Source organism: Oryzias latipes, chromosome 12, assembly GCF_002234675.1.
Source record: "Oryzias latipes chromosome 12, ASM223467v1".
In the NCBI taxonomy this organism is placed as follows: Eukaryota; Metazoa; Chordata; class Actinopteri; order Beloniformes; family Adrianichthyidae; genus Oryzias; species Oryzias latipes.
In genome coordinates, this window is record NC_019870.2 from 20,345,861 (window position 1) to 20,373,545 (window position 27,685).

Consider the following 27,685-nt stretch of genomic DNA (forward strand, 5'->3'; position numbering starts at 1 on the left):
TCCGCGAATGGCCATCAAAGCAGCAGAGGTCAGCTCTAACTTTTACACAAACCGTTCCTTTTTGCTTCTGTCCTATAAAAAGGTAATTCTGCTCTATTACAACTTTTTATCTTGGTTGTTCGCATGGATCTAATTAGTCCCCTGGGGACAGGACAAAATGATTAAGCAGGGAAATTTAAATGAAAAGAAGAGCATAATATAACAGGTAGTTGACCTGCTCTATCGTGCCCGCTTTCACGCCTTTGTTCCCTCTTTCCCTCCTCTTCTCCTTTATCAGCTCCTGATGCTCTCGTAAGGTATTCGTCCGCTTTTCATTCATTCTTCTCTCACACGGCTGTTTCCAATTGGCTTAGCGACATTCCTCAAATGCCATCGTGAGTATGTATGCACACACATGCCCCCCACACACACACACACACCGTCCATCGAATTCTTAGGCCCACCTATGAATAGCAATGTTTCATCGCCAGAAAATAGGGGTAAAGAAGAAAGAAAGAAAGAAACAAGTAGAAAATGAAGTTGTATGTGCTTGTGTGTAATTTCAGTTTCAAAAGGTTCTGTGCCTGATACACACAACTCATGCACCTGCTCAGTCTGCGTCTTCAGGCAGTCTTCCGAGCACATTTAGATCCATTTCAGGCTACTTATGACACTTGGTCCAAAAAATGTACAATTTTTGTCTTAACCCTGTATACCATTTCTATCTTATTTGATATATTTTCAAGACTCCTGTCTTATTGGCATATTCAAAATTTCTCTTTAAAAAACGTATTGGATATAACTCGATCCATGATTTCTCCCCTGTAGTTCATCATCATTTCACTAGGGGCAGTAGAAGGGCTTTTCCTGCTCATTTCAAAATGGATGTTTCCTTGCAATCTCAAAAACACTTTTGGCGGAAAAAGTTTAGCTAATTTTTACAAAACCTTATGATGGGAATGACATATCTATTATTCATTTTTCAAAATGACTATTACTGTATTGGAAAAATCATAGTAGTAGGTTTAAAGGTTGTCATCTGGACTTGGTTTTTAAAGTTGAAGACGTTTCACCTCTTATCCAAAAGACTTTGTCAATTCTGAAATAGCTGGTAAAAGAGCTGGTTTATATGTGCTCATGGGGGAGAAACTGGATAGTATTGTCTACTTAGACTTCATGGTTTTGGGTTGTTAGGAGTCCTCCCCGACCCAGTCATCTCTTTCAGCTGTTAATGACCTAGGTGAAACTGGTTCGGTTTGTTTGGGTTTCAGAACACTGCTGTAGATGGATGGAAGAATAAACCTAAGACCACCATTCTCATTAAGAGAAGGTTTATCCTTTTTGACAAAGATGGCTTCTTTCACTCCTCGCACAAACCATCCTAGTTTCTCCTATGTTTTGGTCATTGCAATTCTCTTTGCAGTGGATAGAGTACACAACGTTGCTCTGTTTGTGGCTGGGAATTTAGTCCTTAGGATGAACCAGTTTTTGTCTGAGAGTATTACAGGTAGTATAGAAGTACAGGTTTGAGATGAACTGGGATGTTATGTTGTCTGAAAATCCTTTTTAGTTTTACAGACAGGCCTTAGATATGAGGAATGGAAATACTGTTCCCTTTAGGTTCTTGTTCCTATTTGTTTACTATTATGGATTCTACCTGGATGAATGAGAGTCTTCATAGACATATTTCTTCATAGATGTATTGGAAAAATGCAAAATGTGTTACTAATGCATTATTTATAATACAGTTACACCATGTCAAAAATGTATGGACCAAATTTGAGCCAGTGGGTAAGTATGTTACTTTTTTCCTGAACACTAGTGTCAATATTTTTGCATCTTATACCAACACTAAGCAAAAACCTATCAAATCACCCAATGGATCATATAGTTGCTATCTATATCTCATAAAAAGATTGTTTGGGAGAATCTGTCAAACGTTTTTAACATGGGACCACCTACTTTTATTCAGGCATCTGATTGGTCAGTTTATGACTTGAATAACTTGAACTACAGAAAATATATGAAAAATAAATAGGATTATCAAAAACCTGTTATAAAAAAGGCAGCAGAGCAAGAATGGTTATTCTGACAAATACAATGACTGAGTAATAGCTGTTTCTTTCTCTAAAAAAGTCTATAAGATTTTGTCTATGTGGAGCCAGCAGCTACTTCTTATTTCGAACGCCAGGAGGGAGGGGTCACCAAGTCTAGATCTCATATACAGTCAATGTTGCAAAACAAAACAAAAAATATTCAATTTACAATCAAATTAACTTAAGCCACCACATCTGGCCTGGACAAAGCAGCACTGCAAATTCTCTGACTTTGATGAACCTTTGCATTCTTTCTTCCTCCCATGACACATAACTAAGCTAATAGAAAATGCAGCAGAGCCCAGAGCTGTCTGTCCAAAGCAGATATGCCATTCACAGGAGCACAGACTCCCCAGAGCAAGCAGCACCTCCCACTGTAATTTTTTTATGATGGCAAAAATGTAATCAAAGGCACAACTAACGTTATGTGTGATTGCGCAACTATCGAGGCCATAAGGTCATTTTTTTTGCAACAAAATGGTTAAATCATTTAAAAAATGGATGTTTGGCCAAATGAAATTAGTGCAGATAGCGCACACGCAAAGCATCCAGATGAATTAATATGTGCACACATTCAGATCCAAAAGAACACACATCCTCCAAACACAAAGCAACAGGGAGGCGACCAGAACATCCAAATAGCAATTACTACAGTGTCTGCAACCTAGCAACCAAGCTACTGGATGTAATTGTGCCTTGTCATATTTGTGAGTCTGTGTATGTGTGTTATTAGATGTGCCCTTCTTAACAAAGGCTTTCTTTTTTTTTTGGCTGTTTTTCTTTCTTTTCAGAAATGCTGAAAAAATGCTTTATTCTGGGGCTAATTACACACTGACTTCGATCAAACAGTTTTATACAGATACTAGTGGAGTTTTATTTTTTGGCTAGATGCATCACCACTCGTTTTTTTATTTGCTGTTTAGCTTGCCTGCTTTTGTCAAAGCTGATGCTTTTATTAAACTGGAAAGAAAGATGCAGCATTTTTCATAGTTTAATTGTTAGTCTTATCTTTCTGTAAACCTCCGTAAGTCTTCTCATGCTGTGAAGAAAAACAAAACATAGTTAAGTGACGTGACTTGATTTTCATTCTGAATGAGTAAATTTGTCAATTTGTTGCTGTCTTCATTCTCCTTTTACACCCAGCTGGGGGCTGCCAAGAATCTAAAGTCAAAATCAATGAAATCTTCAGATGTTTTTGTTTTTGGATTGTAAAAGATGAAATTGGCCTTGACTAAAGCTCCAATGTCAATGACAATAGCATAAAACTTTTTTAAAGTCATGTTTTATGTCTGACAACTAAAAGTAAAGTGTGAAAAAAATCTCAATACGTTATTTTTTAGAAGTGGTTATGCTTTATGTTAAGGGTTAAAATCAACAAAAAATAGTGTTAAATATGTGAGACTCCTACACTGCCAAAACACAATCTTAAGAAAGTTAAAAATTAGCCATATTTTGTGTACTGCATTCTTATTAATAGTTTTTTGATAGCAAAATATTTAGAAAAAATGTCTTAGTGACTAGAATTGTTTTCTTAAAATAAGAATTCTTGATAAGACCATTTGTGTTTGGCAGATTTTTTTGCGTATTAATAGAAAATATTTCAATTATTTGAAATAATTTTGGACTTGTTTCTAGGGGGCCCATGTTAACAGTGTATAAACACTGTAAAAACTGAATCTTAAGAAAGTAAAAAAGCCCCTTTTGTTAAGAAAAATTGTACTATTTTCAGTATTGTAAGAAAAGTAATCATAACAATCTTTTTAAATACGAAAATATTAATAGTTTAGGAAAATATGTCTTATTGACTAGAATGTTTTTTTTTAATAAGAATACTTGATTAGAATACATTTCTTATCCCACAGTCAATTTCTTTTGCTTATTTAAAGAAAATATTTCAAATTTTAAGAATTTTTAACTTATGTCTAAGGGGTCTTTGCACCCATGTGTTTTTACCCCCCCCCCCCCCTTTCCCCGTTCTCATTACCATTTAAAGGCCACAGTGTGCTGCCTATTAGCACTTAAAAGTAACCCTCCTGTGTGTGCGTGCGTACAGATGTATGTTTCATGAATCAAGCAAAGTGCATCTTCAAATTCCCATCTGATACAATGATTTAAACCAGATGATGAAAGTAGACTAATTCAAATAACATTTATTCATGAGCGGCGTCCTGTGTGCCATTGACTCAAATAACATGTCAGAGTGTGGTTCACCTAAAAGAGGAGTAGCGATAGTGTAATTTTAATTAGGGTTATTGTTTCAATCACATTAATATTTATACTTCTTGTGTTGCTTTTTTCATAAGAGAGAACTATCTGTTATTTAAAGCAGCCTGGATTTAGCCAGCCCCACTATGGGGTACAGGTAGGCCATTAGGGGGAGGGGGGTGCACTCAGAGTGTGGGATGTCATTTCCCTCCAAGCCCTTAAACTGCTTAAAAAACTACGCTATCATCATACCACTTCATCTACATATATCCATGTCTTGGAAGTCTTGTGTTGAATGCTCCTGACATTACCCACTGCAGTTACCAGGCTTGAAACAAACACAAGCAGGACACTAGTTTGTACCCTGTTGAGGCTGCATTTATCTTTTTTTTTATATATCTGTCTTTTCATGTCTGTCTGTCCGTCCATCCTTAGCTTTTTTTGTATTTTACCTAATATTTTTGTTGGTTTGTGTGTTTTTTCGGTTGTCTGTTTTTGTCATTTTTATTTCTTTAGTTAATTGTGGATTTTTGCAGACCATGCCGTTTGGGGGTCAGTCACAATATTTAGGGGGGATATTGCCCCCCCTTGCTCATGCCTAAATCCGGCCTTGCTTAAGTCTATTTTTACATTGGTGTTTTGATTTTTCTGACTCAAAGATGGCAGGTCTTAGTGCATGACACTGAAATCATACAACAGAATTCTGTTTTGGTTTACCCTCTTGTTTCCCCTTTTCCATTTACCTCTTCTAGATGGGTTATGGTTTTTTTGGTCTGGATTCACCTCTTATGCTCTCTTTCACTCAATTACCATCCCTTTACCTTCTTAAGACTGAGCTGCTTTCCTTCCTACAGACATTTGTCCACATTTATCGTTTTATCACTCCTCCAACATCCTGAAAGCTTATTCAAGCCAGGCTCCAATCAGCCTCACCTTAGCATTTTCAAATCTTTCTGTAGGGGACAGTAGAATGAAAGTTATCGATATCTGTCGCCTTGTAAATATTGAGCTCTCCTCCTCTGGAGTCATTTAGCACTATATGGATCAGAAAACATCCTCCATCAAAACAAATAGTATCACTGTAAGCTGCTCTTTAAGATGCAGCGGTTGTAGTTTGTCAGGGCTCATTTCTGATCTCAAGGAATAAATACGTCAAACAAACTAATTTAAAGACTACTGATAGGAGCACAGTGCTTAGTTCCCTTCTCCTGCTTTACTTCACTTACCTGCTCTCATTTTCTCCAACAGACTTCATATGAGCCCATAGTGTCAGTGTGTGTATTTGTACCTATTGGCATCTGAGCGGGAGCCTACACCCTTGTGTGGGAAGTTGTTTTGTGCGACTTTGACTGAAGCTCTCAGATGAGGAGCCAATTGATTGAGATGGCCCCAATTAGTCTCTGCAATTAATTGAGTTTGATTGGATGTCCTCCCTGGCACCTCATCATTAGACCATATTGACAGGCTAATAAGTTGCTGTGGAGACGGCTTAAACACATCTGATTGTGCGTGACAGTGGAATGACCCTGTAGCAGCCAATCAAGTATGCCTCTTTCTTGCAAGTGTGTGTATGCGGACCACCAAGTAAAACCTGATGGGGCTGCTTACAGAAAGTAATGAGATCACTTTAAATGAAATGGTGTTAATTGTAAAACCAAACTCATTAAAGAAGTTGGTTTGAAGTCACACTGTTTCACACATTTGAAGGAGTGTTATGTTGGTCCTTGTGGAACAGCCATTGACTGTATATCAGAACTGGACACTCGGCAGACGTGACAATAATGTCCTGTGACAAATTGATGGTGTTTATAGCACAGATAGGGAAGATGTGGTATCAAAAAAGACAAAAAACCTTGATATAGTTAAAGTACATGTAATTTCCACTTTTTCCATTGTTTTTTATCCCCAAAACAAAGGCGAACAGCAAGACGTAAAATATTAACAACTTGCAACATTTTAGGTCAATTAGGCTTTTTTATTTATTCCTGTTTTCAGAATTGGAAGCTCTATCGTTTGTGGTCACCAACCTTTATCTCTGGACCTTTGAAAAATCTGACCCCAAGCCACAATTTTCTGTTACTGTGAATGCAATTAATAATGTCTGACTGACTGATGTATGAACTTATCGCGGAATCTTTTTTTTTTTCTTGGTTACTGCGCCTTATAGTTTGGTGTCCCTTATATATGAAATTATTCCAAAAATTGACCATCTATTGTCTATGTGCCTTATAATCTAATGCACTCTATAGTGCAGACAATGTGGTAATAGAGATGTGAAAAAATGCTAAATATAACTTCACAAATATGAATTCCAACTAAAGCTAACTAAAGCTTTTTTTTATTGAGGCATGACTCATTATCTCACATCTTACTTCTGTCTGCATGCACTTTTTGGAAGTTATTTAGACAGCAGTATCTTTTCAAACACAGAGTTTGCTCTGTAAGCAATCTTGACCTGTATTCCTAAAGTTTGTGATTGATAAAATACGCAAAAGTGTTTTTTTGTCAGTTTTAACCATGTGCATTAATATTTAAAAATTTGAATCCTGGCTTGCAACGTTCCATCAAAGGTAGCTTCAGTAACTGAGCTTCAATAGAGTTGCAATACTTTTTGAAATATTCAGTTTCTGCCCACATCTCTTAGAGTAAGAAAAAAAAATCTCTTTTAATACTTTATTACTTACCACACCCTGCTGAAGAAAGATGCCACTCACTATCCTTTATCATCTGTGTGATAGAAATCTGGTTTGATGAGATTCTCGTCTTCTCATTTGTAGACCTACAAAAGCATCACTCCTTTTTTTTAATACTGGTTTGCTTATTCTGAATTAAACAGTAGTTTGTCTGAATATAGATGGTTTCCGATAACAGTTCATGTCATGAAAGTACTGCTTGGCATTCATATTTCAGTCCCACATATTGTCAATGTGCAGTAATGTGATAACACATTAAATAAGAGAGGATGGTTAGGGGGAAGACTTTATTGATAAAATATGCCCTTGCTTGAGTGATGCACATATGGTCTCTATTATGCATTAGAGGGGCTGAAGAGTACAAAGTTGAAGTGTGAATGAAAAGATCCAGACAGCTGCACGGATGACAAACTTTGAAGAAAAGACTATAATCTCAGAGAGGACCAGAATTGGTGTGACATGTGACTTTTTCAAGCCATCTGCTTTCATTTGTTTGCAGCTTTGTCACTTTGTCACTTTTTTTTCTTTTTCGAGGATCTTTTACTTTTTCTTCTGTCCTTTAACAAAATATTCCTCCCTTTCTTTCTATTTTTGGATTAGATATTTTTGGAACCCAAACTATCTTGAGAACTAAAATTATCTCAATTCCTTCTAGAAATTAGAAGAAGTACACTGAACAAAAATATTAATGCAGCACTTATTTTTGTTCCCCATTTGTCATGAGATGCACCCAAAGATCTTAAACGTTTTCTATAAACACAAAATAACCATTTCTCTCAAATACTGTTCACATCTGTCTAAATCAGTGACGGTGAGCACTTCCCCTTTGCTGAGATAATCCATCCCACCTTTATTGGGGAGGCCTAGGCACTCCGAAAACCAGTCAGTGTCTGGTGTGACCACCACATGTACGTTCCAGGCACGTTCCAGAGTGGCCTAGTGGCCTACAAAAAACATTTCCGATCTTTTGGTGCATCTCAAATTTTTGTCTCCTTATGTGTTACAGATTCTACGTACTTATGATGCAAATTTAATTGATATCCTGTGTCTCTTGTTGTTTTTTTTCTCTCTGCAGTACCACCTAGTAAACCAATAGTCAACTGCCGTTCCAACAACTACCCTAAAAGCTTCTACTGCAGCTGGCATGTGCTTGAAACACATATCCCCACTTTTTTTGAAGTAGATGTACAGTAAGTCTGTTTTTGTGTACATATTTGTGTGATAACAACCAGTGAACATAGTTTCTGAAGAATTTGTGTGAAATTTACAATACATACACTAATGGAAGTCCGAAAAGACTTTCGGATGCTTGAACAAAGTTGACGAATCCTAAATGCTCCAACTGTGTCTAGGTACTAACTAAATATATTTAAAAAATAATACATATACGCCTAAGTATTGACAAAATAGTCTTTTAGCTTGCAGAGGTTGGAATAAATTGTGTTTTCAATATTTCATAGGATCAGAATGAATCAGTTTATAGTAATAGACATTTGTTTAGGTAGAATAGAAAATGAAGCAGCATGCAACCAACGACAATTCCAAATGCAAAAGAAAGACTTATGACAGAAAATCAAAATAGTGATAAAACTGAGAAAAACCACATAGAAAACAGACATATCTGAAGAAAGGACACTGACAGACAGGAAACGTTGTCTGATCACGGCAACCCATCTCAAAAAAGAAAAAAGTTGATCCAACTTCATTGAATCACTTCAATTGGAAACACATAAATAAATTAAGTTTATTGAACTCAAATTAACACATTTATCGAACTTAATATCTTAATATCATAATTTATCCTACTCAATACAATGTGTTTGTGGCTTTGATTCTCTTTTCTTTCCACTAGGTTTTTATTAAAGTCCCATATGGAAAAGTTTAGGCCAACAGGCCTTGTAATTTCCATGTTAAATACATGAATGCCCCTGCAATGTCTTGCACTTCCGGGCAGGAAATCAGAAATCATGAACTCTGACTTTATTATTAGAAGATACGATGAAGATACAAAGGGAATGGTATTCCACAATTCCTTGCGCTGTAAGATATGACAGCAGACCCAGTCAAATATTTCAATATATTTCATATATTCTAAGAGCAAACTTCAGGAAAAATAAACAGCCTCAAAGGAATTCATGTTTTACAAAACACTTTTTCATCAAAATTAATATGATTATAACTCACAGTTGATACGAATGTCCTTGATCACTCCAGCAGGAGTCTTTAGAGTCGGCAGTTGTTATTCACAGGGCGCCCTTTCCAAGTACGTCCTTACGTTATGATGTAATTTTTAAGTTGATTGAACTCAAACAAATTATTTTATTTTCGCCAAACCAAATAATTCAGCTGGATTAATTTGAAAAAGTTCATCTTTCCAACTACAGCCCAAATACTCTTTTTAGAGTGGATTGTGATGGGGAAAAAAAATCACAAAACCTTAAAGAATAAAACCTGATCACAGCGCATGACTTCATCTGAGAAACTTTAGGAAACTAAAGTACAAGAAGCACTACTCCTTACAGTTTAAATATTTGATGTGCATATTCCTCCAGTCATCTGAAACAGCCTTTTTCGCAGTCCATTTCTCACAAATGTAGTGGCTCTCATGAGCCATTCAATTATGATAGGCTATAAATTTACCAAAAAATGAAGAGAATTTTCATTTGCTATGTGCTTCATTTTATGCTTTTCATTGAAAAAATATGAATAGAACAATGTGCTTTCCCTTTTTTCTAGTACATTGCACTAAATCCAGAAATAAACATACTGCTTTGAGTTGATTGGTAATAAATGACTGCCACTTCTGCAAATCAGGAGAATAAACACAAAGCGCAACACACATCAAGGACCAGGAAGTATTCAAAATGTCTTGAGTTTAAATCAAAACTAAATCACAAATTGTGTTTTGGATGGAATTTGTCTTTTGAACACTTTGTACACCTTAAGATCCCATTTCATTGGAGCACTACAATATTCTTTTCATAAATGATTGAAAATGGCTAATCTACCCCCACAAAGACCTTAAAAAGCTCATAAAGCTTCATAAAAAGCTCTTCTCATACTAGCATAGCTCAAAACGCTTTTTAAATCAAAACAAAGACACAGACATTCAAGTAAAAACCCAACCCATCCTTTTCTCTACCCCTTCCCCACCGTAAGCACAAACGTCCCATGATCCCACACACACAATGAATACTATATACTATTTACACTTTCTTCGTCAGAAGATTCATAACCCCCTATTGGAACATTAAAATCTGTCCAACACAAGAGGCATCATCTCTTACATGTTTGCTCAACTGCTGGACAGGGTAAGTGAAAAAAATAGATACATAAACAAAGTGGTCATTAGGAGGTATTTTTTTGTTGCTGACAGCACACAAATGTTGAGACCCTTGTGCAGCCTACAGGGAGGGAGTTGAAAAATTAAAAATCTGTACAATACACCTGGGTCTCACCCACTCCACCCTTAGTTACCCTTACATGTTGTATAAATGTACACTATAACCTGTCACCCTCAGAATGCCCTTAAAAAAAACCAGCATGAACATTTTCACTGAGTGCTCTACAGTCTAGATTTTTCTAGCGGGCCATGTGGGACTCCCGGACAGTTTTGCCCATTTTGTGCCCACGAACAGTCCAGATCTAGACTTAAGGGCAGTTGTGACTAAAGCTTATGATGATGCTAATATCACTTAATCAACTTTCTGATCGTAATTAAAAGCTATGTGCGTCAAAGGAAAATAACCTATACAATGTAATAAAAAGAAACCATACTAACTTACATTTTTTAGATTGATTGTCATTGTTTTGCCAGTCTGCCCTATCAAATCAATCTTTTTTTCTCCTCATCTTTGTCGCTTTTCCTCTTCCCGCTTGTTACCCCAAATGGCCTCTGTCGATACTGGATGTCTATATGGCTCACAGTCTTTAACATCTGCATGTTGCTTCACTTACTTTGGCGCTCTTGTTGCTAAAGAAGGGCCTTTCACAACCAACAGGATAGAGATTTTAAATCTTTTTTGAAAAAATATATTGTCAGACTTGTGTTGTTGTTTTTTTTGGGCTTATTGTTGGAAGAACTACAGCTTGCCCCTTAAGTGGTTCTTCAAAGTATGTGTTACTATTTATTGGCCAGGAACACTCCCATACATCTGAATTTTAGGTGTGTAACAATTTATTTTAACAATGGTTTGGTTTATATCATAATTTGTGGTTTCTGATACGATTTGTAGTCGATATTGGTTCATTTGGAATGATCCGAGTCACTGACCTAAAATTGATCCAAGATGTCTTTAGCTAAAAAAGCAACCAGCCTGACTCAGAGATACACACCTGATTTTGAACAGTGCAGAGGAAGTTTTCCAGATTCCTTGTACTTCTTGCAAGACAATCAAGTGTAAATTGAATATGTGTACAAACAAATAAGTAAACGATTATTATTGGTAAATCCATTTACATTTTAGTTTCATAAAGTTCAGCCCACTGTTGTTTTCACATTATTGGAACCTTATACACTATACATTACTAAGAACTGCAACATTTAAACAAAAGGAAAATGCAGAGCTTATGTTTACGGCATGGATAATTGGACTCATTATCTGTACAATTATGTGTGCAGTTGTTGTCTCGCCTTGTTTGTTTCCTTATATAACCTTATGTTTTTGATGTAGGCACAACCAGCAGACACTGGACGTGAACCGAGATCCTGTCCATAAGAATCGCTGTCGTGTTGAGTTTCCAGAGGTCTTCTCAACCTCACCTTACAAAGTGAACGTGACAGCATTCAACGCTCTTGGAAAAGCTTTCACTACGCACTCCTTTGAAGAGTTCAGCATAGGTAAAATGTTTTTATTTATATTTATATACAGTATATATATATATATATATATATATATATATATATATATATATATATATATATATATATATATATATATATATATATTTATATACAGTATATATATATATATATATATATATATATATATATATATATATATATATATATATATATATATATATATATATAAAATATATATATATATAAAATATATATATATATATATATATATATATATATATATATATTCTTTTTGTCCCCTTCAATCCACTTTGTCATGTCTTGAAGCATTTAAAGTGGGCAGAAAATGAATTACAGCTCAGCTAATCACTGCTGGGGATACATGTACATGGTAGAAGCAATTATGCTTTTTGATTACTTTTTGCTTAAAACGTAAATGGTTTAATTTAGGCTCTTGGCTCAAGGGGTTCAAAGGGAACACGGTGACATTTTGAAATTCTCACAGGTATGTCATTCCATTTACACAACAATAATGTGTTTTCTAAAGGGTTTGCAACAGCATTCTGATAAAACTGTAGATCTCAGTTCCATGCAAATTGACGTGTATTTGGCAAAGAGAACATGGACTATAATGTAGTGTGTCAAAGCAAGCCTTGAGGATGCCAAATCGTGAGAAAAGGTAATGCATTTATATTACCACAGACAACTGATTTCATTCACTTCTACGTCCCTTTGGAATTGTGTGATCCATGCAATGATGCTTTGTGCCTAAAAGATAAAAGAAATTGAAAATGCAGCAGCCAAATAACTGTCATCCAGGGATTTGAAGAATGCCCAACTTGTCTTTTTACAGAAAATAGAATAAAATAAAAATAAGACCTGACAGGCATTTTAATTTAAATGTAGCTTTATTTTCATACTTTGACTTTATTTTTTATATATTTTTTTTATTATTATTGTTGAGTTTTGATTATCTATGTTCTGCTCCAGTGGCCCTGAAGTGCAAATTACGCCTACAAATTACCTTTAGTGAAAACACTTTAAAGATCAACAATTAAAATAGCAAAGTAACACATATTACCTATGTGTCCATAGGACGTGGACACCCACAGTATGCCTACAGAAACTACACTGATCTTATTTCCCCATTTCTAAAAAAAAATCTGTACTACCTGCGTCTCACACATTTCACCTTAGAATAGACTCGTTTTTTAATCCTGAAAGAAATTCAAAAACAAAAAAGATTCTTACCCGTAAAGATTCTTACATGTTGTAATTACCCTTACATGTTTTTTAAGTGTTCACTTCAAGCTATTGTATGTAGTTTGCCCATAGAAAAAAAACTGTACACAAACAATTTCGCTCTATCGGGTCACCGAGCAGTCTACGATGATAAAATTTCATGCGGGCCACACGGGTTTGCCCATTTCTTCTTCACAGACAGCCCATATTCACCTGTAGAAGCAGTTAAGCCATTACTTCTTGTGCATACACCAGTAAATCAAACACATATTTACTATGAAGTGATTTTTATGCCAACACATTGAAAACAAAACTTTTCAAGTACCAATTGAAAATATTAAACATTTGTTTTCAAAAACTTTTTCTTTGCTTTCAAAACTGTACTTTTTTTTTGCTTTTAAAAATTTTAATGTGTTTGCAACACAAACGTTTACTTTAAAAAAAAATGTTTTTGTTTTCAAAAACGTTATTTTTGCTTTCAAAGAATATTGTGTTTGCAACACAAATGCTTCACATGGGTTGTGTCTCATCTGGCTTTCTCTCTATCTTTGACTTTGCATTTATAAGTTTCAGTTTAGCGGGGCATATCTGCCATCCAAAAGCCTGCTGATATAGTGCGTTTGCCATTTTATAGTGCGTATTTATTGAAGTGTATACCTTCAATTCCAAAATTGAGTGCCCTAGAAATTTCCCAGAAGTCTTTGCGAAAAGGCAGCGTTTTCTGTTAGTTAGACCACAATGCATTGCGTTTGAGGACATTTTTGCAAAGAAAATGTATTTAATCTATTTTTTAACTAGAATATCGTATTTAACTTCAGAAGACAGAGGATTTATGTATGGTTGTCGCTCATATCAATATGATTTTTACTTTGTAAAATCGATGATGTCATCTTCCCAGTTTGAAAAAAAGAAAAATAATAGTGGAAAAAAAAGTAGTAAGCATGGTGTGCAAATTGCTTTTAAAATCCAGGATACTAGATACAGCCCAATTATATAGTTAGTAGTGAGGGATTAGGGTGGGAATTGGTACATAGCCACAATGTCTGCTACCGAGGCTCAGAAGCCAAACCAGCTCTTTTTACACTCGATTTTTTTCTCTTAGGATGAATAACAATACATTTTTTAATCATTTTAAAAATACTTCATCGGTTTCTCTTTTGTTTTTCGTAGCAGGAGTAAATTCTATTTAGTCAGATTTGTAAATTTATGTCTGAGAATCTCCTGAAACTGTAAAATAATCTGTAAATCCTCCTGAGCAAAATATTTGTAAAAAGTTGGATTTCAAGATCTGCTTATTAAAAAAAAACAAAGATTTAAAGCACATTTTAATTTATGTTGCACCACCGTTTTGGAATAGATTATAGCAGTAATAAGCAACAGAATAATGGCTAACCAAAGTAGACTTTGTATTAGTAGAAGAAGCATTTTTAACTTTAAGATTCATTTTCACAGGGTGTCTTTTTTAAAGAACTTGTGTGCTTTTGTCCAAAGTAAAAAAAAAATATACTCAAGAACAAATGCAATTTTTCTTTATATTTCAACATTTATTGATGAAAATAAAAACATAATTCAGATACAAATCTTAATTGTGATAAAATGTAACTTCCGGCTGGATGGAATTAGCTATCAGCAGTTTTTTTTCTGCTGCTGTTTGATGGCAGATATGTCACGCTAAAATTAAACTCAAAATCAAAGATAGGGAGAAAGTGAGGTGAGACATGACAATGCATGTGAAAACATGTGTTCCAAACACAAGAGTATTCTTTGAAAGCAAAAAAAAAGGGTTTTGAAAGTAAAAAAAAAAAAAAACAAGTTTTGAAAGCAAAGAAAAACGTTTTTCAAAGTAAATATTTGTGTTGGAAATGCAAAAATATTTTTGAAAGCAAAAAAAAATGTTTGACAGCAAAAAAAAGTTTTTCTAAAGCAAATATTTACTATTTTCATTTTCTCAAAAAGTTTTGTTTGCAATGTGTTGGCATAAATATCACTTCAACATTTAGTTTTGTAAAACAGTGGGGCAAATTCAATTTATTTATTTATTTTATTTACATTAAACAAAAACTGTAAATATGAAATGTTAAATATCTTTTCTGTTTTACAAACACATACTGCAATTTTTGGGATACAGTAAACCCTTGTTTTTCGCGGGGGTTACGTTCCAAAAAGAACCCGTGATAGGCAAAATCCGTGAAGTAGAAAACTTTATTTTTTTCTTACAATTAATATACAATTAAATACTCTATTATACATTGAAAAGAAAGAACAGACCATTTTACAGGCTCAAGCATTTGTTTCACAAATAAAAGTACTTTAGAAATGTTTTTTTCAACAAATAACTTCTGTACTGTACTGTCAAATAATAATTTTATTCATCTATGTGAACAAAAGGCTTCAAATTGCGGAGATTAGCCCCGCCCCCCGCGACCCGAGTAATTGGATTAAACGGGAGAAAGTTTAAAATGATTATGAAAAAAATATAAAGCACAGTCGGACAAATAGTGACTCAGGTTTATTTCACTGCTCTTCAGACTGAGCTGCTGCATCCTGACTCCACTCTGCAGTGTTTTCTTCTTCTAAAGCCCGCGGTGCAGGTGTGTTTGTTCGGGAGAAGAACATAGTGATAGGCAGTTTTTGTTGCTCTATTTTCTATGGGTTTTAGAGAAACTCGAAATTGCAAGAGAATTTGCACGTACGTAATGTTAATTTGGCAAGCTGTTTTACGTACGTGTACATTTTAAACTGCAGCGTTATTGACGCACAGGTAGAGAAGAAGCGGAGGGACTTTTTAGCCAAACAGAATGCAGAACACAATGCATGATGCAAATCCGTGAAGTAGCGAAACCGTGAAAAGTAAACCGCGTTATAGCAAGGGATCACTGTATTTTGTATGCGTTTGTTTAACCAATTCAGATAGATAATACATTGTAAAAACATTTTAAAATAGTTTTAGTTTACCCTTGGCTATTGTGTGCAATTATCAGTCAGTAGTTTCAGTATCTTACTGGAATTTTAGTCCATTCTTCATAAAATGAAATGTATTACATCCAACAGTTCAGCGATAGCTTCAGTAGACCACTGGATAAATAACTTTGGTGGAGAATTCTGAAAAATTCGAAAGACTTGGCAAACTTGTGTGAAACATATCCAGTTTCCAGTTATATAATCCACCATAAATGATTGTGATGAACTATCTGCACTCAGGCTTATCTTATCAGGTTACTTTGTTTGAAATGCAGTTTTCTACTTATTCCCATGGAGCTCTGTTGAGTAGAGCTCACAGGATGATCACAGAACGAGCTAAAGGTCATAGTTTTTTCCATTTAATTATGGTCCCCAGTAAAGTATTCTGCCAATATGCCAAAGTAAAGGTACTTTTCCTACTAACGAGATGTGAGGCCTGCCCTTTTTTTTCCCCTCTTTCTTTTTTTGTCATTCCAACTTTTAAGTCACATTAATTTTCTTGGACTCCGAGGCAGATCGTAAATAAATAAAACAATTTCATGCTTCTTGGTGCACTTTTGAATACTGAGTAGGAGTTAGATGAACAACTGTCCTTGTTCACCCGACCAAAGCCGGATGAAATTACTTTAGAGCAGATCTGCTGCATGTGTGTATCTGCGTGCAGGCATGTGCCCCACACACTCAAGCCGTGGGAGCCTTAATAAGAAACCCTACAAACACATTCAGACTCTGAATCTTAACTTAACAATAGTGCTTGTGGAGAATGGTCACATTTACTTTGATTTTCTCCATAATTTTGATCCACGTCATCTTAAATTGTTGCAACTATGACCATTTTTACCCCAAAGATCCATTGAAAAAATTCTCTTTGCCAGTTAGAAAGGACAATTTGTATTATATTTGAAACACACATTTCTGAGACCTATTTCAATAGTGTATTTAAAACTTTTCTTAAAACTGCCCTTCAATTCCTCATAATTTCACTAGGGGCAGCAGAAGGGCTTTTCCTGCTCATTTCAAAATGCCTGCTTCCATGGAATCTTGAAAAAACTTGGCAGTAAAATGTCTTGCTAATTTTCTAAAATTTTTGTAAAAATAATTCATCTACTGTTGTTTTTTAAAATTATTTCTCGCTACATTAAAAGAATTAGCAAAATGTAATATCTCGTTAAAAATTGGTATTGCTTTTTTTTTGTGGATTTTGTCAAAAAGTTATAAACATCTAACATCTAAATTACAAAAAAAAAAAAAATCTTCTGTCTATTCCTTTATGTAGAACGCTTTGCAGGGTTAATAATGTTCAACTTAATGCTTTTATTTTTAAAGCTGGCTTTTTGGGTCAGTACAAAATCTAAAAGGTTATTCTGCTAATTAAATCACATATCCTAATAATGTTTATTTTTGCTTTGCTTATTACAAGTAGGCCAAAAAAGGAATTGAAATTACTGTTTGACCACATCAAGGAAAATTACTTGTTATTACGTTCTATCCCCGAAGATCCATTTCCTCCATTCACCCAGCTCTTATCTCCACCAATTTCTTTGCAGCATCTCTGATGTTTTCTAAATTACATGAAAAGATCTTCAGCATTTTTTGCTTGTTTTGAACAGAAAAAAACTATTGAGTCCTTTTCTGATTAACAACCAGCGTATATTAATAGTTGCTGTTTTACTGATAGTGTTCATGTATTGTATGTATTATGTGGGCGGTGGCGTGCCTGGGAAATTTTAATGATGCGGCTAAGATGGGTCCACTCAATAGTCGACCTGTCCAGGCAGAAACCTTAAAAATGTTTTCTCTAGTAGTAGCTATTGGCCACCAATCTTTATCAATCTGTTACATGTGGAGTCCCACATGGATGTTTACAAGGCCATCAGCAGATCTCTATGCAGTTATCTTGTGTGAATCTATCTTTTGCATTTCTTCTTATTTTTGTTAGCTATACTCAGTGTTGAAATCAATTGATTGATCTAGTCTCATCCAACAATTTTTCTAAACCTAAACTTTTAAAAAAATATATATTTTCAGCATTTTTAATTACATTATGTATGAAAAGTGGTATATAAATAAGGACATTTTATTTCCACCCATCAAAGACAAATTTGTTTGCCAAACAATTCTAGATGTAGTTGCTCTGTTGTTTATTAAATTGCCCTTTGAGTGTTTTTTAACACCCATAGAAATTAAGTAAAATTGGAGGATTATTCAAACTTTGCACCTATAACTATATAGAATTTTAAGTAGGCAATGGACTGTATATTTTTTATTTCTAAAACAGATATAAATCTCTCCTTGTTTTTAATTCATTCTGCATTGCTTAGTGATCCTTCATCTCAATGTCTCAGTGGGCTTCTTCTCTATAGAAAGTAGTGGTTTTGTTTCCAGAACTTGAATTTAATTCAGTTTTCAGTTAGCATCCAGATAGTCATTAGGAATAAGGGATGTGTCTTTTTACCCATAAAACAAAAAAGTTCAAACAGGATGTTACAAGTATGATAAATATTTTCCAAACCTTTGGGGCATTCCACCAACTCAGATTTCAGTGGGGCTTTCTGTTGTGTGATGTTAGACAAAAGGACATGTCTTTGTTCTCGGTCTCCAAAGGTTTTCGCTTGTTTTGCTTCCTTGGTTTAATTATTTTCTTTTTTCTGTTAATATTTTTCTTTTTTACAAACATTTTCTTCAATGGACAGGTAAGCAGAAATGTGTCATTTCTGCACCTTTTCATCAGAGACCAGAGAAGCTTTTCCCCCACTTTATTTTTTAAATTTGTTTTTGACCTTTATCTGCACTGCCATGTGTGGGTGTAGTCACTTTTGACCAAGTCTAAAGTTGTAAAAAAGGATTGAATTGAAGGATAGAATCCTTCCCTTTTTTGATTTGGAGTTTTTACAAAAAGAAAAAATAGGATTCTGTAGCCACAGATAAAAAAACAAGAGCTACATTGCTCTCGTCTTATTCTGAAAGTCTGATTCTGAAGGAAGTTTTATTTTGGAAAACTATCAGATTCTCCCTGCCACATCCGACTCGTGTGACGCATGTCGAGTCGCTTATTGCACTTACTGCTAAATTGAAACTCCTAAGTTAAAAAAAAAGAAATATAGTTGGAAAGTTTCTTTTCACAGAAAGGAGTCAGTAAGAAAACAGAAGAGCCTTCGACTTCAAAATAAAAGAAGGTTGCTTTTCACAGATAACTATGTTTTCTAAATGTTAATACAATCATATTTAGAAAACACCAGATTCAGTAAACTTTTTAGTTGTTGCAACTCAAAAGTTGGACAAGACTAAAGTTGGTGTCAAATGTTTTTAGCTTCCACTTTGACAGTTTTGGGTTAAGGGTAAATATAAATCACATTTTGATGCTTTCTACATGAAATCTAGTGTAATAAAGTTAAACCAGCTGCAGATGTTTTACAGAAAATAAAGATACCCTTGAAAGTTCAGGAAAATTGAAAGCTAAAAAATAGATTCTGATTTTAGCCTTGTACAAGATGGTCTGTGGAATATTGTCTCACATTGAACAGGCCCGTGGTTCGAAAAAGGTTGGTGATTACCTCATCAGGTGTATTCCTTTAACTGCAAAAGCTTCCGTTAGCAGCCAGAGTGCCTTTTTCCACATACTGAATTGAGATTTCCAAGAGTAAAACTGTTTTCTGTCCTTATCATACTTACAGTAAAACCAGATCCACCAGAGGGAGTGACTGCAAAGCCAATCCGCTCCAACCCCAGGAGGCTGGAGGTCTCCTGGCGCAGCCCCTCTACCTGGCCTGACATAGAAAGCTTCCCCCTGAAGTACTTCCTTCGATACAGACCGGTGATCCAAGAGCAGTGGCAGCATGTGAGTAGTGTTCTCCAATCCAAGACTTACAATTTCGGGGGGTGGGGGTGGGTCATTTACCATTGCTCATCATGTGCATTTAGTCTCATTTTATGAGGAACTTGAAGAATCATTTGTATCATCAAGTTTCAGCATTTAATTTCTGAACCTGTATAGCTTTGTATGAACACGCAAGTTTTGAACGAGCAAAATTGTGTCAATTTGATTTTAGAAAAACGTGCAACTCTTTTGAAAGTCAGGCCTTCTTTTTCATTTCAGAACAAATTAAAGTGATAAATGTATGCATGATCAGATTGGCTCACGGTCATGTTTTTCTCTTTGCATAACTACATGCATATGCCTCATTTTCAAACACTTATGTTTAACATATTCATGTAGCAATTTTGACTTTCTTACCGGGCTGCCACTCTTAATGGTCAGAAGTGATAATTAAATCTGACCAACACTAAGAGTTTTTCTTCTCCACTCTCCGCTAATCAATCAGTGTGTGAAAGAAGTGCAATCTGAAAGGAGGGAAACCTTAAGTCAATATTTAGATGGGGTAAGGACACATAATTAAGGAATTGCATAAATACAGATGATGACAGCTCAACTTGGTGAGATTTTTCATTTCTGTGGTGTTCTTTGTTGAATTTTTTTGTGGTTGTGGTTTCAGCTCTTTAACCGTAACTGGGCTTTTCTGTTTTAAGAGTTCTGCATAGATGATCCTTTTACTTGTGAGTCCTTTATTGCCGTGCTTCTCAACAGCCGCAAAGCCCTGGCTGATACTGCTGGAGACTGTGTGCATTCTTGCTGATGAACTAGTTACTGGTCTATGTCCAGTGAATTGTATGTGCATAAATCACTAAATTTTAAGTCTAATGTGAAGAGAATTGTAGCACTCGTATAAATATCTTGGCAAAAATTGTTTCTTACTTCTTAATATTATTCAGCTTTCCCAGTATCTCAAGGATATGCCACAAAACTGATTCACCATGTCTCATTCACACTTGTTTCAGGTTACCGTGGTAACTGGAAGTATTCCCTGACTTTCATAACATTTTAAGATTTAAGATTACTCAGCTATTGAATCTGTGGAGCAAAAATGTTTCCTACATCTGAAGAGCAACTTTTGTCCACTGAAAATTAATTCAAGTCTCTTTCTTTTTTGTTTAAGAAACGCCTGCATACTTTTGGCAGTGACTGTGATGGTTAGCTATTTAGGGAGTTTTAATGGGTTTTTTCCTTATACTTAATGTAGACTCATGGAACCAAGTTAAAATTCTACAAATGACTGAAAAGTCAGATTTGGAAAGACAATTTATCACAGATAAATTAGTTTGTTGCACTAAAAAAAGTTGTATATTTTTCTATGCAGCAGTAAAAAAGCATTGTTTCTGAGCCACTGTATCATAAGCAATACATTTTTATCATGTGAAAAATCGCTCAACTGCAAATTCTTCAATCCACTGAGCATTGATACACACTGATGTGTGTGTTTATTTTTTGAAGGATTTGCTGTACATTTCAGTTGAGTATTGTTGAATCGGTAACATACTGTCCTTTTTGAATCCTTAAAAAAGCAGCAAAATACAGTGATCCCTTGCTAACACAGTTTAATTTTCATGGTTTCGCTACTTCACGGATTTGCATCATGCATTGTGTTCTGCTTTCTGATTGGCTAAAAAGTCACTCTGCTTCTTCTCTACCTGTGCGTCAATAACATTGCAGTTTAAGACGTACACGTACGTAAAACAGCTTGCCAAATTTACAACACGTACGTGCAAATTCTCTTGCAATTTCGAGTTTCTCCAAAACCCATAGAAAAAAGAGCGACAACAACTGCCTATCACTATGTTCTTCTCCCGAACAAACACACCTGCACCGCGGGCTTCATAAGAAGAAAACACTGCAGAGCGGAGTCAGGATGCAGCAATTCAGTCTGAAGAGCAGTGAAATACACCTGAATCGCTATTTGTCCGATTGTACTTTGTATTTTTTTCAAAATCATTTTAAATTTTCTCCTGTTTAATCCAATTACTCGGGTCGCGGTGGGCGGGGCTTATCTCCGCAATTTGAAGCCTTCTGTTCACATTGATAATTCAAATTATTATTTGATAGTATAGTATAGAAGTTATTTGTTGAAAAAAACGTTTCTAAAGTACTTTTATTTGTGAAACAAATGCTTGAGCCTGTAAAATGGTTTGTTCTTTCTTATCAATATGTAATAGAGTATTTAGTTGTATAATAATTGAAAAAAGAATAGAGGTTTCTACTTCATGGATTTTGCCTATCTCAGGTTCTTTTTGGAACGTAACCCCCGCGAAAAACAAGGGTTTACTGTATATTTAAAATAATTTGTCTCAGTTACAGCAGCTTGTTACAGCTTACTACCATCATAGCAGATCAGCATTATGTCTGTCACTAAGGATTAAATCTGCTGTACAGTCTGTCGTAAAGAAGCAAATTGGCAAAAAAAAGACTAATCTGTGACATTAATCATTAAAGAGATTTTAATGAGTCTTCTAAAATAAGATCCACTGGTCTAATATTCACTTCAATAACTGCAGCCTCAGAGGTTAATTGAAGCGGTTAATATTGCGTAGGGATGGACTTTTGATGTGGTTAGACAGCAGAAATTCCTTAGTGTGGTTTTCACATGTAACATTTTTGTGTTCAGTCAAAAATTAAAGTGTGGCGTGATCCGGCTGCTTCGGAGGATACCATCCATTGTCTTGAGGAATGAAGCGATGACGGGCCCAGATACTTGAGTGGGAGGAAGATTCAGATGGAAGCAGGAAAATGAGGAAAGGTTTTGAAGTGGAGATGAATGGGGCACATTAGAGAGGCATAGGGGTGCGATAATAGATAACAGACTCTGTAAGATAGCGTAAAATGAGACGAGACATTCACGTGAATGTATAGAAAGTCACAAAAATTAAACAAATGGACCAAGGTGATTGTAACATCGGGTTCTGTATAGAAATCACATTTGCAAAGGGATAAAGCCAGATAAAACAGCTGACTAAGACCAGATGAGATGAAACCGACACCCATAAGGCGGCCTGGCAGGGAAGCTCAGAGAAAAAAAAAGCAGGCATATGGAGTGCAGTGTCATTAGATGCACAGAGGAATGTTTGTGCCAGACAAACACATGAAAGCGGGTGAGACATGAAGATAGAGGAAGCTCGAGAGGATGCTTTGAAGATGAACTTCTATAAGCTCTCAGTTACTTAATGTTTCAAGATCAAATGTGTTACACAAATAGTGTGAGGTAAGAAAAAAAAGCTATAAAAGTGACAAAGAAATGTGAAATATTAAATGTTATAAAATACAGGAAAACTTGAGACAGAAAAAGAAAGAAGAAAAAGAAAAGTTGCTAAAGAACAAGGAGATGCTAAAATAGTAAAACCGACAGGGTGACCATCAATTTAAGTTGAAGTGATTTATGAACTGGTCTATTGCCCAAATGGTTTGTTTTAAATTAAATTTCAACAAGATAAAAAGTATCCATCCTAACTAGTTGACAATTAAAAATACAAAATGATTTATTAGTTTTAGAGTAAATTTTGTAAATGAACAGCAAAAGTTATTTCTTTAGGATTTAAAATCAATTAACCTTTGGTTTGACGAGTCAAACATTTTGGAATGTATTGTTTGACAAAATTGCAGTGTTATTTCGTTTATCTAAAAATTACTCGCTATAGGTGAAATCTGCAAAGTTGGATTAGATGTTTTAAGGCTGTAAAACTCCTCACTACACAATTTATAGACTTTTCTCAGACGGACATTAACACTTTCTTACTTGTCTCTCTTGTTTAAACTCTCATTTAACAACTCCAAATGTTGTGCTCAGTTGAAGTCTTCTAAAACTTTGCATTGTGCTAGTGCTTACGTTGTGTCCGCATTCCCCTCCCTACTCCCTAACTACTAAAAAACTATGTAGTGCGAGACTATTGAGTGCACTGGACTTTAAAAGCAATTCGCACAACAAGATCACTCATTTTTTTTGTACAGTAAATATTACGTCAACAATTTTACAAAGTAAAAGGATTATCAGTACAAGTATTTTACGAAGACTATTGGTTTATTCAGAAAACTGTGTTCTGATGATGAAAACTTGGATAGTTTATATTTAAAAAAAATTACAATAGCATATTTTTTTACAAAAATTGTGTAAAAGCAATGCATTGTGGTCTACATTCGCCAATCTTGTGGGCATCGATGAATGCTGGTTTTTTACAGACTTCTGGGAAATTTCTAAGGAAGTCAATTTTGGAATTATAGATTTGGAAAAAACAACAAATGCACTATTTAGTGCACTATGTACAGTGCTCTAAATAAATAAGTCAAAAGGTTGACGTATTAATTTAAAAATTCTATATCTCAAAGCTTGTTTTAATTAGCAAAAATGAACCCCTTTAAACTTTGAAACAACATTAACAAATGCAAAGCTATGTTAAAAATCTTTTATTTTACAAGTCATATAGACAGTGCTAAGAGATGATTCTGTTCTATCACAATGACCAGTGGGTCTCACAGAAAAATAAAAGCCACTACTTGTTTGCTACAAGCCACTATCATCTTATATGGTTTGGCAACTGAGGCTCTTAACACAACAAATGATGGCAGATCCAGAATAACTTCTTTCCAGGTGTGATTCCAAGCTTTGAAAGTGTTCATCTATGCTGAAAGTCATTGACGATTTGAATTTGGGGACATGAGAGTTCCTTGGAAAAGTGAAGGTGAAGGTTTGTTTTTCCAAAGCAAACACATTGTGACAAGGACAGAAAAGTATATCTAAAGAAGAACGAAGTACTTTAAAATTGCAAAGAAAAGGAAATCAGAGTTTAAAAATTTTGTATCCGGGTCGATGAGAACCAGCACTTTTTTGCCACTCAGCAAATTGGGAAGCTGCAAAAGCAAAATCATGGTATTGATGTAGTAATCTTTACACTAAATCACCATATAAAAGCTTCCACCGAGACAGTTTATTCAAGAGGATTATTTTACCGAAGCACTGCTCCAGAGCACAAGACAAGACGAATCTCTTCTGACACAACTTACAAAGAGATGTGAGCAGCAGGTGGAACAAAGCAATGAGGTGGTTTACATTTTTGCAACCCCTGCTTTATCTGAAACGGATGAGCCCATAACCTGTAGTCTGGGTCATAAAGTCATGCAGTCACTGAGTTACAGAGAAGCATGTGTTAACTTAAAGCAGCTCATAAGCAATCCGTCATCCAGTGCCAGGAAATGAGGACAATCTACGGACATTTGTTTTGCTCTTAAAGTTCCATTGGAAAGCCAACAGAGCTGCCGACTGCTCCTAAAACCTTTACAGATCCCACTTTTTCCACTTGCACCCAAAGTAAACGAAAGTATAGTCTTAAAACTACAGTATTTTCCGCACTAGGGCGCATTGGATTGTAAAGCATCCCATCAATGACTGGTCTATTTTTCAGAATTATGACGCACCGAAATACAAGGCGCATTAGGCGAGACAAAAAAGTCAAAGATAAGTCCATCAGTCAGTCAGACTTTGCTTGTTTGCCACATTAGAAGCATTAGCAGTGTTAGCATAATTACAATACCTGTAATTCCCAACCTTGTTTGCCAAAACAAACATTACTGTGACTATGCTAACCTTGTTGGTAACATATAATAAAAACACAATCTCATACTGCTGCATGTTAGCTGCAGAATTAAGGCTTTCGGGTGCGCCTCATAATGCAAAAAAAATTTTATCACCATAAATATATAAAGTAAAGCTGTTATAGTAAATTTAGCATACCTTTTACTTTCCTCTTCCATTCAAGCAAGGTTAAATCTGCTGGTAGAATGCATGCATGCATGCTGTAAAGCACATTAATTTAATTGAATTATTATATTTAATTTTCTGTACAAAACCATTACATCTTTTTGTTTTGTGCATGTTGAGTTCCCATAACAACACTGCAAATATTGGTTAATAGGAATGACATGATGGTAGACATCAACACATTATTGTTACTTTACTGTCTTATTTGGTGCACGCATCAGTGGCCTAGAAAAGTGGCCATTTCACCTCCATTGCTCTAGAGGTATTTACGTCTGTCTGGCATACCTTCACTCTGACATCTGTCTTTGGGCTTCAAGCAGCCCGATGGAAGCAAAAACAGCTTTTCAGCACTAACTTCCGAGGCAACTTTGTTTGGTTCTCAGGAGAAAATGAAAAAATGTAATCTGACCTTATTTATTTTTGCAACTGATCTTTTTTTCATGACAAGTCCAAATAAATACATCCTTATCAAATGTAATAATTTTAGCTTTCCTTCCTGCATGCTCCATCAGAAATGATGGAATATGTGGATTTTAGATTTATTTTTTTTCTGGTTTCCGCCTGGCCGTTGTTGTTTCCTCACTGAGACGTGAACTCACACAGCAATTAAAGAAATGGTCCAGTAACTGTCATAAGAGCAATTTCATATTGCTCAATATTCTCCTTGTGCTCTGTAACTGCATCTGCTGTGCTGTAATTGCAGTTCAGAATGATGCTGTGGGAACGATGCTGCAAACCAGTCAACTGAAAACACTCAGCCCGTGCATGGATGCACATGTCTACAGTGGGACTAACTCACGCATTTAACACGCATAGATACTGCACAAAAATAAACTCATTGAATTTAAACCTTTTTTCTTTTGGTTGAAATATGTGCATGCATTTTCCTTTAGACTTCACTAACACACAGATGCACGATAGGAAAGGTACATTAAATGTGCACTTTGTCACCTACTTTGGTGAACCTTGTTCTGTTTAAAGTGCTTTATAAATAAAGTGAGTTGAAAAACACTTCCAAAACATACATGGACAGTTTATTAAAGTACCAGATGTATGGAAGCATTACATCGGCACACCAACACCATGTCTATTGACTGTAACACACAGACTGCATGGTGACGAATGAAGGGGAAAAGACATAAAAATGCCATACCTATATTAAAAGATGCACAAATGTCTCAAAAGCAAAGGATTCAAATAAGCAGAGCTGACAAAGTGAAGAAAGAAGCTGTCTTAAAATTAATTTTCGATAATCTGTGTCTGCTTGACCAACACAACCTTGCATTGATTTGTATATTCAACATTTTACCTCTTTTGTCCTTCCAATCTGACATCATGCAATCCCCCATGCCCATTCATCTCCTTCACTTCCTCCCACCTCACTTTCATCATGTGCTCCTGTCACTTTTGTTTCTCTCTTGTCCCCCCTTTGGCCTCCTTTCTGTGATTCCTCTAATATATTGTTCCTACTTGCTATTTGTCTTTCCTACTACCACCAACACACTGGTTGTCCATCGACTCTGCTGCGTAATAAACGTCTGAACATGTTTGCCAAAGGTCTCTCTTATTGTCCAGGCACTTAAATGAATCAATACCGAACCACAAGTTGTGCATGGTGTGTGCTTGTAGCATTTGCTGGGGGGACATGGGGACATAAATCTGTTTACACAAGCATATTTGTAGACTTGCCCTCCTTTTAGCCAAAGTAAGTTAGTCCTTGCAAAGGAAATTAAGCAAGTTCTGGGTGAGCTAAGAGCAGGTTCAAGAGTCAGTCAATGGTAGATCATTCCTTGTAATTGCTTCTGTTGTGGTTTGTGTTTATACATTTCATCAATCTGAGGTCTGTGACTTCACCAGTCCTGGAAGGTCCCTTGAAACCAACAAAGATCTTGGAGATTTGCTTTTGTAGGGAGGTAAGGGCTTTTGCACCTGTTTCCTTTCACTCAAGAGGGCTGAAAGTGTTTGTTTTTCATAGTAATTCACATAATTTCTTGACCATTAATATCCTCTGAACGTATGACTTCAATGAACTTGCTAACTAGACAACCTTGCCACACAAAGATACCA

General features: G+C 35.4%; 1 protein-coding gene across 3 annotated transcripts in view; it reads left to right on the plus strand.

Annotated features, from left to right (window-relative positions):
- Positions 1–27,685, plus strand: part of cntfr (ciliary neurotrophic factor receptor) — a 308,603-nt gene that overhangs the window by 216,125 nt on the left and 64,793 nt on the right. For all 3 annotated transcript variants that reach the window (XM_023961135.1, XM_023961133.1, XM_023961134.1), the window contains 3 exons: positions 8,049–8,163; positions 11,647–11,813; positions 19,655–19,818. In XM_023961135.1, the coding sequence (XP_023816903.1) occupies positions 8,049–8,163; positions 11,647–11,813; positions 19,655–19,818 (446 nt within the window). The remainder of the gene's footprint in view (positions 1–8,048; positions 8,164–11,646; positions 11,814–19,654; positions 19,819–27,685) is intronic.